General features: G+C 40.4%; 1 protein-coding gene and 1 pseudogene across 1 annotated transcript in view; both read left to right on the forward strand.

Annotated features, from left to right (window-relative positions):
* LOC148913344 (uncharacterized) overlaps positions 1–13,935 on the forward strand; it is a 34,026-nt gene extending 20,091 nt beyond the window's left edge. The window contains exons 4-7 of the mRNA XM_089027579.1: positions 1,493–1,810; positions 10,437–10,654; positions 11,038–11,110; positions 12,745–13,935. Of these exons, the coding sequence (XP_088883705.1) occupies positions 1,493–1,810; positions 10,437–10,654; positions 11,038–11,110; positions 12,745–13,109 (974 nt within the window). The 3' untranslated portion in view covers positions 13,110–13,935. The remainder of the gene's footprint in view (positions 1–1,492; positions 1,811–10,436; positions 10,655–11,037; positions 11,111–12,744) is intronic.
* LOC148913345 (uncharacterized) lies at positions 5,527–7,904 on the forward strand (annotated as a pseudogene).
* Positions 13,936–14,080: the final 145 nt, after the last annotated feature.

Consider the following 14,080-nt stretch of genomic DNA (forward strand, 5'->3'; position numbering starts at 1 on the left):
CAATAGCTCTGTCAAGGGCTAAAGTAAATACAATTACCGACCTTGTCTCAAAGGCTCTGCGTGACAGAAAGATAGACAACGTAGAATTCTCGCTTATTCTGGCCGAAGAAGACAAATACGAGAAATTAAAGTCGGACATAAGGAATAAAAAAACAGTCGTAAAAGATCTTTCCGAGGAATCTCGCAAAAAGATCTACCAGGAGGCAAAAGAAGAGCTTCAAAGAAAGCTTGCTCAGTAAACATCTGCTTCGAAAAGAGCGTGACGGGATTCTATTTACATATCGAACGTCAGTCTAGAAAATATGCAGATTAGTTTCACAAATCTATTTCACAAATGTGAAACGTTTTCACAAATGTGAAGGAAAATTGTGAAGGTTTTGATTGGCTGAAAACATATGACGTAATCGTCCACTATCTTCTTGGAATCCATCCTAACAGGGGGTGGTTGGGGTCAATTTTGTAAAATATTTCGTAAATTACGTCAGGATAATAAGGAATATCCTTATCCAGCCGACAAAACATCCACTCGGCTCTGCTCATATCAGAAACCTCAGGAATAGACTTACCGGTAATTTCAGACAAAAGATAGGGAATAGCTTTGTAATATTTCCCTAGTTTTAATTTTTTCAATGTCTTCCGTAGACTTTGTGGGGTTGGCTCTTTTAAGTGGTCTGTGATTTCCTTCCTTACTTCGTTGTCTAAATATACCGGTCGATAACCTTGGATATGACTCATCCAGGTCCTAAAGTATTTTATTCTCTTGTATGGGGTCTTCTTACGACCTCCATTGGCGTAATATTGCTCTTTGGTAGCATTTGGTACGGCATTACGAATATTCTTACCACATTCGTAACACTGTGCTGACGTGTCGTCTTCTATTTGCATTTTCTTGTCACAACAAACATACTTATTTGGTGGTGGGGTAACAAACTTGGGTTTCAAGCACTTTACACAGAAATCATAAGCAAACTCTTTACATTCTTCACACTCCATATATAGACTAACATATTTTACATAAACACGGGATGCGGGTAATCGCGGTACGAATCGAGGGGGGTACTTTAGATGGGTAATCCTCCGGTGGTCGTTGCGCTGGAACCCCCATCCCCTATACTACTAATTTTATTGTTACACTTTGCATCCGGATCAAGTCCGACAAGTGTAAAATTGTGAGAGGATAATCGGAGATGCATATGAAAACTGTGGGACCTCAGTAATTAAAATTACCCTGATATATACTCATTTGGCAAGACGGGATGATGATGATGATGATAAATTTAATCATAATATAAAAATTTATGTCATAAATCCCTCTTCAAAACAACGACAATAATAATAATAATAATAATAAAAATAATAGTTAATGATAATAGATAAAATAAAGATAATGATAATCGCATTATATTACATTCCATTACATGGTGGTGATCGATAACAATGATAATAATTATTATTATAATGATAGCATATCGTTTATCGTACTTACATACAGCATTCCACGTGAGGCTGGTGGGAGGAAGATCGTCAAACGAAGGACGAGTGGAGGTTTACCATCCCCCAACACGTACATGGGGTACAGTCTGTGATGACGGTTGGGATACAAACGATGCCACGGTCGTTTGTCGTCAACTTGGTTTGCCCCGCGCTACCCAGGCTGTATCTGGGGCAAGGTTTGGTCAAGGAACAGGCCCTATTCTGCTCGATCATGTACAATGTAGAGGCTCAGAGTTAACATTGTCAAGATGTTCATCTGGAGGATGGAAAAACCATAATTGTGGTCATAATGAAGATGCTGGTGTTGTGTGTGGCGGTATGTACTGTGCTTATTTAAAAGTAAAAAATATATGTTCCCTTACCAGTGTCGTTGAGAGCATCAGAGTTGGAAGGGCGAGCACAAGCGTTTTGGCGCGAAAATCCTTGCGAAATCCACAGGTAGTCCAATACAAAATAGAAACAAGTTTTGACACGGGAAAACGTGTCAACTGTGCGCGCTGGGCACATTTAGTCATTGTAAGACAGAAAAAAGTCCGTGGATTCGGTTTGACTAAAATAGAATATTTTGTAATGCTGATAGAGGCAAGATTGTTTTACGGTCAAATTGAACCAGCATAAACGAGTCTTGGTCGCAAACCCCAAAGCAAGCCTCCGTCTCTCTGAGAACCAGTGTTATGGTGGCTCCATTGGCTCAAAAACACCACACAAAACATTGAACAGAGGATTCTCCATCTACAGGATAAGTTCGGTCTCGAAAGTTTACCTTCCCCCGAGTGAGAGAAAGGAAAGAAAACTCTAAGGTAAAGGAGACTCTGCTCGCAGGGTAACCTCAGAATGGAAATATTGCGAAAAACGTATCTCTTTCCCTACGCTTCTTAGTAAATTTGCCCCCCAAACAATATGACGTCGGAAACCGTGAAAGGATCTATAAATAAACTAATATAAAACTCGTGTGAGTACTCTTTTATGTAAATTATGACGCAGTACATTCCTCGTCCACCCACTCATTGAAGGTTTCGGCATGAAAACCCCTTTTTTCATCAAAATATTCGACTAGGAATAGATGCGTTTAGCTAACCAAAACAAAAATCATTACTTTAGTTAACACAATAGCATATAACTCGTGCGAGTACTATTTTAGATCAATGACGCAGTAGAAATTTCTGGCCCGCCGCCATTCAAGCTTTCGGCATGAAATATGTTTTTTTCATAAAAATATTCGACTAAAAATAAATATGTTTTGTTAATCAAACCAAATACCATTTTTCCAGCTAATAAAATAATATAAAACTCGTGCGAGTACTATTTTACATCAATGACGCAGTAGAAATTCCTGGCCATTTACAATCTTTTGTTTAAGTAACTAATTCGAGTTGTATCAAAAAAACAAAAATCGTTTAAGTTTCTAATTTAGCTCCAGTTTCTAATTATCTGCTTAGAATACTACCAAATTAAGTTTAAAGTAAGTTGGATAAAGGAGGCTCGAAACAGTATTTCTGAGCGCGCGCGCTCTATAAATTTTTAATATTCAAACTGGAAAAAAATCAAAAACTGAACGGTGATATTTCTTCAAATTTTGCATATGGCTTTAGTTTATGTTTTCGAAAACTTAAGGAAAAATTTTTTAAAATCTATGAGGGAACTATTCCAAACAAATTTTATTGATTTTTACGAAATTCCTATCACAGATTTTTTCTTTTTTTGCCAAAAAGAAGATTACGATACAAACTTTAAATATTCCGCTTTTTAAGAAAATTCACCATTTGGTTCCTGAGTTATGATTTTTTAAATGAACATTTTTGATGTCATTCCAAGTGTTCTCATGTTGTCATAGCAACGTCTGGCGTCATTTTTTCATGTTCATTGTGATCATTGGTTTATAGTCTTTTGCATTCCGGGTTTACTTGCAGGCATATTATAGCCATATTAATTTTTTAGTTCATGATTGTAAGTGTATTTGAAGGCACAAAACACTTTCCAACCTCCTTAAGGCACTCTTACCACGAAAACCACATATGTTCAACCTCTTTCATCTCCTCCGTGTCCCGATCTGACAGATCTCGACGGGCATGCATTTTCACCTCGTGTTTCACCAATGTCAATCATGACGAGGTCCACCAATGGCATCTTCGATATAGGTCTCATGTTCGTAACACTAAATTCCGATCATACCTAACTCACCAAAAACCAATTGTCCTGTGCCCATAGGCCCAGCACAAAAAATACGATTTTAGTCAAATGTTTGGGGCGGGATGGGCTCGCTACGCCCCTCCCCTCCCCTTATGTTAGTTTCACAATTCATACGAATGATAATAATGCACGTTATGTTTTCCCCTTTTATTACGCCTACCAACGGGTAAGTAATAGATTAATTAAAACAGAACATTATGCTGACAGCATAATGACATTTATGTCGAAACATTATACTGTTGTAAGATCCGGTAATCCAACTAGATGAATCCGCATATCTCAAGTCGACCAATAGGATATGATTACTGTTATTACGTAGCAGTACTTAAGGCGCGCCTTACTACCACGAGGCCTCTTCCCTATTATTCTCGCAGTCGAGCAAGTTCACTGTAAAATTATCAGGCAAGTTATTTTACTTTTACACCCTAACTGTATTATGGCTGACAAGCGCATTCTTATTCTGGGACATTCCTTTATTCGTCGTCTCCACGACTTCATCGAACGTAATTCCGATCTTACCCCTTATTTTCACTGCGAGAATAATGTAATTGTAAGGTGGCACGGTGTTGGGGGCAGAACTGTCAAAAAACTTGTCCATTATGACCTACATGTTGTAAAGTCTTTTCGACCCCACATTGTTATCTTACAAATTGGAACAAACGACCTAACCCGTGCCAATCTTACCCCTGTTCTAGTGGGTTCTAGTATTGAGGATCTAGTTCGTTTGTTAAATGACCAATATGGGGTTGAGCGCGTTTGTGTTTGCCAAACACTCTATAGGGAGGCGTCAGCAGCTTTTAACCAAAATGTCGATATCTTAACCCGCTATCTACGCGTAGTTTTGGAGCCAATTCCTTATGCAATTTATTGGGGTCATAGAGGTTTCTGGCATACAAAGGCTAATTTCTACGCATACGATGGTGTTCATCTAAATAGCTGCGGACAGCGCAAATTTTATCGCAGTTTGAGAGGGGCAATTCTTAAAAGCTTTCGTTCGTTCCATGCTTGTAATTGAGTGATCTCTTGTCATTATTTTTATTTTATCTGTTACGCTTTGAGTGCAGTCTTGTTGGCTAGCTAAAAATGTTAGACCGGGACCACACCCCTCCTTATCTTGACAGCGGTGTGGCATGTCAAGATTAGAATTACATGCGGTGTGGCATGTGGGGTTTTTAGTTTCTCGGTCTACAAGTTGCACAATACGTGCTTTGTTGTTTATGCTTAGCCTAACTGTGGGTGTTCAGAAACCATTTTGAGTGTACAATCCCTTGATCGCCGTCTTACGGTGTGTCCATTGCACTCGGTTTTCTATTCTGCCCTTTTTCTAATTTATACTGTCACTCGGCGTACAGATGCTTTTAATATCGTATTACATACATTACGGCTTTGTCGGGTTTTTTAGATAATGCTGGACGGCGTTTGGCTCGCTTTCTGTATTCGCTTTTACGCGTTGCCCTTCTCTTTTGTATGTTTTACTTTTCGCAAAAGCACAAGCGCTTAATTTATCTAGTTCGTGTTTTTGCGAGATAGTTTATGTATTTACACTTTTATCGTGCACTTTGTTAAGTTATGCCTCCCACCAAGCGAGCGACTCGACGCAGGAGGCCATCGAGAGCTGATGCAATAGAAGTGCCAGCGCGTGATGTTCCTAGTAATCGGCCTGCAGGGCCCCTCACCTTGGACCTGACTGCCCTGACTGCCTCTTTATCGACAGCGGTCACCAATGCTGTTCAGGCAGCCATGTCGCAACCACGAGTTGGACAGGAACAGGGTCTCGTCCCCCCAATTGTAGAGGACGAGGTTGCTGATATTCGCACGAATAATGAGACACCAGGTATATCAACGAGGTCTGATCCGCGGCCATCCCAAGTCTTTACTAGTGCTGCAGTGACTCTGGGCTCGCGCGTAACTTCTAAGATTAAATCCAAAATTTGGGCTAACGAGTATGTCGATTTTGGCGCCCTTCTTAATAACTCCCCTACACCCGAAAAATATTCGCTTTCAGTAGGGAAACCCTCCGAAAATTCACGCGATCCACAAATTACGCTGGAGCCCAGTCACCAGCCCAAGAAAGTTACTAGTATTGACTTATGGCTGACGGCTTTCCACACTTTTGTAGCCATTTTCTGTGAAAAATTTTCGGACCAAACCGCGCCATTAATGAAATACTGTGAGACTATTAGGGATATAGCTCACAAGTCGGGTGATTGGTCGTTTTACGACGAGCAGTTTCGCTATCTCCGACAGTCTGCCCCCGACTCCTTTCCTTGGGACCAAATCCATTGGGAGCTATGGCTTGGGGCGGTCACAAATTTTCGGAAACCCCAACAAGGCGCCGAGAAAGGGCCGGCTCAGCGAAATCGTTTTCGCAATACCAACCCCCCTTTCCCCAAGGGAACGTGTTGGGCATTTCAGAGCGGAAAATTTTGTAAAGGGTGTCAGTATGAGCACGTTTGTTGCAGATGCGGTGGAAAACACTCCGCCAGCAATTGTACCAACGACAAACGTTCTCCTTCACACCCAGCCAGTAACACCAATAAAGGTGGCAAGGCTTGAAAATCTCTTGGACGGATATCCACGACCTTTAAAGTTTTACTTGTGCAACGGTTTTCGTATTAATTTTCTGGGTAAACGCTTATCTTTCATCTCACCGAATCTCAAGAGCGCTCTTGAGCAACCGGAAGTCCCCTTATCTAAGTTGCGTAAGGAATGCGAAGCCGGCAGAATTGTTGGGCCTTTTTCGGTGCCCCCATTCTCTAATTTTTGGACTTCGCCCCTTGGTATAGTTCCCAAGAAAGTTCCTGGGGAATTTCGTTTAATACACCATTTATCATATCCTAAAGGCTCTTCAGTTAATGATTTTATTCCCGAATTTTATTCCTCGGTACAATATGCTTCAATCGGTCAGGCAATTTCTGCCATTAAACGTGTGGGGGCAGGCTGTTTTATGGCGAAAACTGACATTAAGTCAGCTTTTCGGATTATTCCAATTCATCCTACTGACTATCCTTTGCTGGGGCTCAAGTGGGATGGCATGTATTATTTTGACAAATGTCTACCTATGGGCTGCTCTTCTTCATGTGCCATTTTTGAAACTTTCAGTACATCTCTAGAATGGCTCTCGTTGACACGTCTCGGTGCGTCGGCTGTGTTACATGTTTTAGACGATTTCTTATTCATTGCACCTACCGAGGATAAGTGTCGTACAGATCTCAATAATTTCATGGGCATGTGCGATTACCTTGGAGTCCCATTAGCTCCAGAGAAAACGGTGGGCCCTGAGACAGCTCTACAATTCACGGGTATTACTTTAGATTCTGTCAAAGGCGAGACCCGATTACCTGATGATAAGCTTCAAAAATGTCACACTCTTCTTCGTTCGTTTTATAAAAAGCGGTCAGTCACGCTAAGGGAATTACAATCCTTACCAGGCCTTTTAAATTTTACTTGCTCTGTGATCGTTCCAGGTCGCGCTTTCCTGCGCCGCATGATTGATCTTACCAAGGGTCGCCTTAATCCCTATCATCATATTCGTTTAACTCAGGAAGTCAAAAAAGATATTATAACGTGGTGTCAATTTCTAGACGCCTACAACGGCAAATCGTTTTTTCTGGGGGAAAAATGGGAGACGTCTTCTACCCTCGAACTATACACAGATGCCGCGGCATCACTTGGTTACGGGGCTATCTTTGGTAAGCATTGGTTTTGCGGCGCTTGGCCGGCTTCTTGGAAATCCTTTAACATCGCATTTCTATAATTTTTTCCTATTGTTATTGCCATACATATCTGGGGGTCAAATATGGCTAATAAGTGTGTTACGTTTTTCACTGACAACGCAGCGGTGGTTGAAATCATTAATCGACAGACCTCAAAAGATAAGATAATTATGATGTTGACACGTGACTTCGTATTAAGTTGTTTACGCCATAATATCGTATTTCGAGCACAACATGTGCCAGGTTTAAGTAATAGTCGTGCCGATTTAATTTCCCGCTTACAGGTAGACAAATTCAAACAGCTCATGCCCGACGCGGACGAGTGCGCTACGGCGATACCCGCGAACCTTCTGCCGGAGAGTTGGTCTCTAACTTAGGTGTTCTCTTACGCTCGGCTTTGTCTGAGGGCTCTCGTGCTTCTTATCGGCGAGCTTGGTCGGTTTTTAGTACTTTTCACCAGAGATTCTACGGATCTCCTCAACCAAATTTACCTCTAAAGCCCGATGTAATAGCTTTGTTTATTTCATACCTTTCGGCTAAGAAATTGGCTTGTTCCACTATTTCATCATATTTATCCGCGATCGGATATTTACACAAGCTGCAAGGGCTTCAAGATCCGACAAGAGCATTTTTAATTCAAAAGCTCGTGACAGCTTTAAATCGTCGGCGTCCGTTTGATGTACGGTTGCCAATCACTCGCCCACTGCTCCACGACTTAGTACAGGCCCTCAGACATACCAACTCTTCTGCATTTCAAAGAGTCCTCTATTCTGCTATGTTTTTGCTAGCCTTTTACGGGTTTTTCCGTGTAGGAGAGTTAGCTGCCAAGAGTGCACAGTCTAGAGACACGGTTGTTCAATTTAATGCTTTATCTTTCCTGATGACTCAAGGTAACCTCCACTCAGCTAAGATTACCATCATTGATTACAAACATAACACGAGGCGCCGGCCTTTTGACGTGTTAATCGATCGTGAAGATTCCCAGCCATTCTGTCCCGTCAAATCTCTCTCACAATATTGTCATCTTAGAGGAGGGCTGGCGGGGCCACTTTTTTGCCATCAAGATGGAAGTCCAGTTACGGTGTCACAGTTTAACACCGATCTTAAAAGGTGTTTGATATTCTGTGGCCTCGACCCAGAGCGGTACAAGAGCCACAGCTTTCGCATCGGCGCCGCCTGCCACGCTGCTGACAATGGCTTCTTTGATGCCCAAATACGTACTCTGGGCCGTTGGAAATCCGACGCTTTTAAAATTTATCTTAGGTCACCTACTGCTCAGGCCAATTGAATTTCAAACATGTTCACGCGTCCGCTTGATGACACAGGTAGGGTCAGTCAGGGGCTGCTTATCTGTGTTATCGCCAACGGATATATCGTGTTACATATGTTATACTTAAGTAGAGTATTTGGCACGCAATTAACGCACACGATAAATCTCCGGCTCTTGAAGTTGGTTAGACATGGGCTACTTCTTCAAGGGTCAATCTCTTGTATAACTTAATGGGTCAGTCAAGGGCTGTTTATCTCTTTTTTTTATCTGAATCGGATATTTCGTGTTATATATACTATATCATATTTAGGTAGATTGCTTTAGCAGGCAAGGAACGCATGCGCTAAATCTCTGGCTCGTGAAGTTGGTTAGACAGGGGCTACTTCTTCACAGGTCAATCTCTGGTCCAGTTATGTGGTTTAATTTTAACTCTCTCTTTCCTTGTCCGCACCTTGCATCGCGCCTTGGTGGGGCCGCCACAGTATGTGGCTTGTGGCGTGTTTATTCTCGCCCCACCTTTGCCGAAGACATAGCTTCTTTGGGTTTTGGTATTTTGTACGATTATAGAGGTTTATTGATTATTAAACTTGCCACTAGCGTGGCCAAAATTATTCCAAAACCAATGTCTCCTGTCTTCTCTTTCGCAAACTAGTGCGTCGCGATGCAAGGCTTGGACGGTAGTTAACTTTAGTCTAAATAAATTTACAGAATGTTTCGACATAAATGTACGTATGTTACCTCACTGAACCAAATGTGTCCGTACGTGTCCATTTATTCTTATTCTTAGCTTTCAAGTGACGTCATGAAAAAACTAAAATCCAAAGTATTCAATGCACGAAACTGTTTGTCGAATATTTTGTTTACACCGTTAAAAAGGTACCCTGGGGAGCTTTAGCAAAATAATTTTGTATTTCAATGTTTGGTTTTCGATTTATTACGAGTCAAATTCTGTAACGCAATCATTACGTAAGCATAAGAAATAGGGAAATTCGATGGAAATAATACGTTTTTATTTTAGTAGATGATTGTTAACTTTATAACGATGATGACTTTTATAATTAAAATATTGAAGTGGGTGCAATATAAACATGATTTTCAACTTTCGTTATTTGGCCGCCATTTTTTTGTCCCTCAGTAGGACACAAAGATGGCTGACCCATACATTTCGACTAAATTATAAATATAATCAATCGCTCGTATCTAAGACTTCTTTTAGCTAGAATTTTGGCAGAGATATTCAGTTTTAGTTGCTCTTTCGGTCTGTGGAGGTTTCGTTGTATACAAGTCTTTGGAAATTTTTTGATGACGTAGTTGAAAGCCAAGAATAGCCCTTTTGCAAATTCGCTTGAGAGACTCAAATAATGTATCCCCTCCCTCAAACAAAGAAATAATACTCAAGAGAATGACACATGGTCTGAAATGGGAAAACATTGCACCATAGCTGAAAAGCATTCCTAGTAAAGAAAGAAATAATACTCAAGGGAATGACACATGTTCTGAAATGGGAAAACATTACGCCCGAGCCAAGGACATGAAAGGAGGTCTATCATTGGGCAAAAACGACGAGGGAAAATGTACAAATGAGAGGGTGTAAATGGGGAGGTATAGGTCTGACGTTTGACCAATTGATAACTAATAATTGATGATTAATAATTGATTAACGTCAAATTATTTGACGTTTGACCGTTAACCCTTTAGAAGCTGTTATGACAAACCAGTTTTGATTTTCAGGAGAAAACGTACTGTTTTGTTTTAAAATTCCTCAGCTCAATCTCGTCTTACCTGCTACCTGTGTCACAGTTCTACATCCACAAGCTGTCAAAATCCCATAACACGTCAGTGCGATTCGAATGTTAGGAACTGCATAAAATACAAGGCTACCATAAACTATGGTGGACAGAAAACAGGAGTTGAGGTAGCTGCTTGCGATGTGTATGGATCGCTTTGTTCAAGCTCAATACAACAATATTGTAGCAGCGCCATGGTAAGCTTAGAGATTAGTATTTCGCCCGACATTTCATTTCACGTCACGCGCCATGTGATCATGTAAGATGACGATTACGACATGATCAAGCAAGTCAAGATAAAGCATGTCGTGAATACGTCATGATGATGTCACGTCAAGATCATGTGATCATGTAAGGTGATGTGACCGTCACGTCACATGGCCTTATCTTATGTAAACCGATGTCGTGCCTTCATTATTACGTCATGTCACGATCACCTTATCTTATGTAAGATAAAGTGCTCGTGATGTGATGTTCACGTTATGGTAATTATGTAAAGTGATATCATTGTGGTTGTGACGTGGTGTGATGAAAGGAGTTCTATTGATTAATCTAATGTCTTAATTCAAATTGTTGACAGAAAAACTGCAAAATAAAATGCTGTTCAACAAACCTCTGCAACGACCCCAGGGATGGATATGAAAGTACCGAAAGTAAGTGAAAGAAGATGAATAATTTTAAAAGAAAGGAGAGTCAAACGAGTATCATTGACAGGTTTGAGGGTGCTGTGCCCCTTCGCTTACAGGCACCCTCAAACCTGTCAATGACACTCGTTTGACTCTCCTTTCTTTTATAATTATTCATCTCCTTCCACTTTTAGGAATAGTATTCCTAAAAGTGGAAGGAGATGAATAATTATAAAAGAAAGGAGAGTCAAACGAGTGTCATTGACAGGTTTGAGGGTGCCTGTGCGCCCCTTCGCTTATTCCTAAAAGTGGAAGGAGATGGATAATTAAGAAAGAAAGGAGAGTCAAACGAGTGTCATTGACAGGTTTGAGGGTGCCTGTGCGCCCCTTCGCTTATTCCTAAAAGTGGAAGGAGATGGATAATTAAAAAAGAGGGAGAGTCAAACGAGTGTCATTGACAGGTTTGAGGGTGCCTGTGCGCCCCTTCGCTTATTCCTAAAAGTGGAAGGAGATGGATAATTAAGAAAGGAAGGAGGGTCAAACGAGTATCATTGACAGGTTTGAGGGTGCCTGTGCGCCCCTTCGCTTATTCCTAAAAGTGAAAGAAGATGTAGATGATGGCTAGTAAACACTAGCGTGGACTGCGTCGGTCTTTCTAATAAAACAGTTATCGTAGAATGATAAGTTATACACCGTAGTGAAAATAGTAACTATTTTCACTACGGTGTATAACTTATCATTCTACGATAACTGTGAAAGAAGATGGATAATTAAGAAACGAAGGAGAGTCAAACGAGTGTCATTGACAGGTTTGAGGGTGCTGTGCCCCTTCGCTTATTCCTAAAAGTGGAAAGGAGATGGATAATTAAGAAAGGAAGGAGAGTCAAACGAGTGCTATTGACAGGTTTGAGGGTGCTGTGTCCCCCTTCGCTTATTCCTGACCATGAATGCTTTGAAAATGCACCGGAAAAAACGCAGCATTGACTTCATGCAAATTGAGTTCCCCGCGGATGAAAACACTCTTTGGTAACTCTAACAGAATGGCCTGATCGATTGGTTAAGGGGGAAAGAAGGCAGTGGTGGTATAAAAGGCACAACTTTTTACCGGACAAATAGTTTTAGTGTTTTCGCATGTGTATTTCAGTATTTTTAGAGGTTTTAATTTTTTCACCTAAGTTTGAAACTGTTTCATTGAATCAGAAATACGAAAAAAAAAAAAAAAAAAAAAAAAAAGGGGGGGGGGGGAATATTTAAAAGATAAACTTCATATCTTCAAGCCAACGTGTAATTTTAAATAAATAAATTTAAATATAGACACATTCACATATAAAAACTTGTTGAAAACTTGGAAAAGACGTCATTGATATCTTCACTAGTGGGGATATGGAAAATATGTAACTGAGGTCACGGATGATCGTAAAACACCACTGTCTATTTAATAAATAGAGGATATTACATGGGCGCGCGGAGATACTAAACTTATCTTCGGGTGTTGAAAAGAGATTTTCAACACAAGAAGATAAATTTCGTCTCTCCAAGCGCCCATGTAATATTCAGTAATATTCAATTTTCGAAAAGGAGAAATATAGGTATTTTATGAATAATTATATGATGAATATCAATATCATGTACGATGCTCACACGTTGATTAATACCATTAGGTCCCAAGGCAACGAAATGCTATACCTGCGAATCTTCTACCTCATACAAGGATTGTGAAGACAAAAGCGTGTTAAGTACCTGTAACAGCGCCCAATCCACGTGCTACAAGGCAGACTACGGGACAGACTCCCCGACCACCGGACCCTACGGCCAAACATCCGGTACTCGTAAATACGGCAAAGGCTGTGTGTCGAGTTCTCAGTGTACAAAAGAGAGGCTGACCTTCTGCCAAGGTTATGGAGGGCCAACCAATGATTGTAATGTTCATTGCTGTACTGGGGATAGGTGTAACGCAGGCTCGAGCTTTGGCATCAGCGGTGTTGCGCTGTCAGCATGCGCAGTCGTACTGGCTCTGTTACTTTAATATCGTGCGCGACACGAGTGAAAAACGTCTGCGCATGCTCTGAATCCATATGCAAATTACTCAAGACATAAGTAAATTTGACTTTTAAACATGCCCGATAAATTGGATTTCACAAAATGCCAAAACTTAGTGTCCATGCTTGAAACTTAAGACTAATTCTTTCATATTGTGTTTGTTAATACAGTATCTTGGTCTAACAAAAGTATGAACTTTTTTGTATACTCGGAGAAAAAAAACACTTTCTTAATCAAACTCTTTAAAATTCTTAGAAAACGTGCTGAAATGTACGCATACGCAAACGTTTTTCTCTAGTGTCATCGTACGCGCAAGTTCTTCGTTTTTCAGATTTGTATAGCTGAATCAGAAAATGTAATAGAATTAGTCAAAAACCGCTTTGTTCGGGCTTGATTACTCATTTACTCATCAATATTTTCTTTAGGATTTTTATAACGAGTGTGAAAAAATGTACTGTGACATTTTTGAGAGAAAGAGCAAGTTTTTAACATTGTCCGAAGATTGCACATCAGTTTGTATGGCAAACACTTTGGGTATACGTATTTGTGTAAGTGTTGAACAGGTTATTGCTAGCTAAGAGGCGTTTCGCGGTTGTGGAAAACATTGGGTCAATAATGCATTGCGTTTTAGGTCGGTTTTGGGAGACGAAATACCCACCATTTTGAAAATGTCCCCTCAAGCAGGCCCACAATGCAATGCAATGCCAAATTGACCCAGTTTTTATCAACGTCATAATGTCTAATAGATTGATGTACTCTCGTACTGATAAACTAATTTTGGTTATTAACAATAAAGTAGAGCCTATATAATACGGAAGTGGTCCTAATATAAACTGGAAGTTCTTGGCACCATTATACACCACTCAGAGAAAAACATTCATCTTGAGTCTTAATGGTCTTACCCTAATCTATGCACGCCGATCTTCTATGGCTGCTAAATATAGAGGATTGTGATTT

The sequence above is a fragment of the Actinia tenebrosa genome, unplaced genomic scaffold, assembly GCF_029948245.1.
Source record: "Actinia tenebrosa isolate PJP-AT-01 unplaced genomic scaffold, QUT_ActTen_1.0 PGA_scaffold0__85_contigs__length_37466705, whole genome shotgun sequence".
NCBI lineage: Eukaryota > Metazoa > Cnidaria > Anthozoa > Actiniaria > Actiniidae > Actinia > Actinia tenebrosa.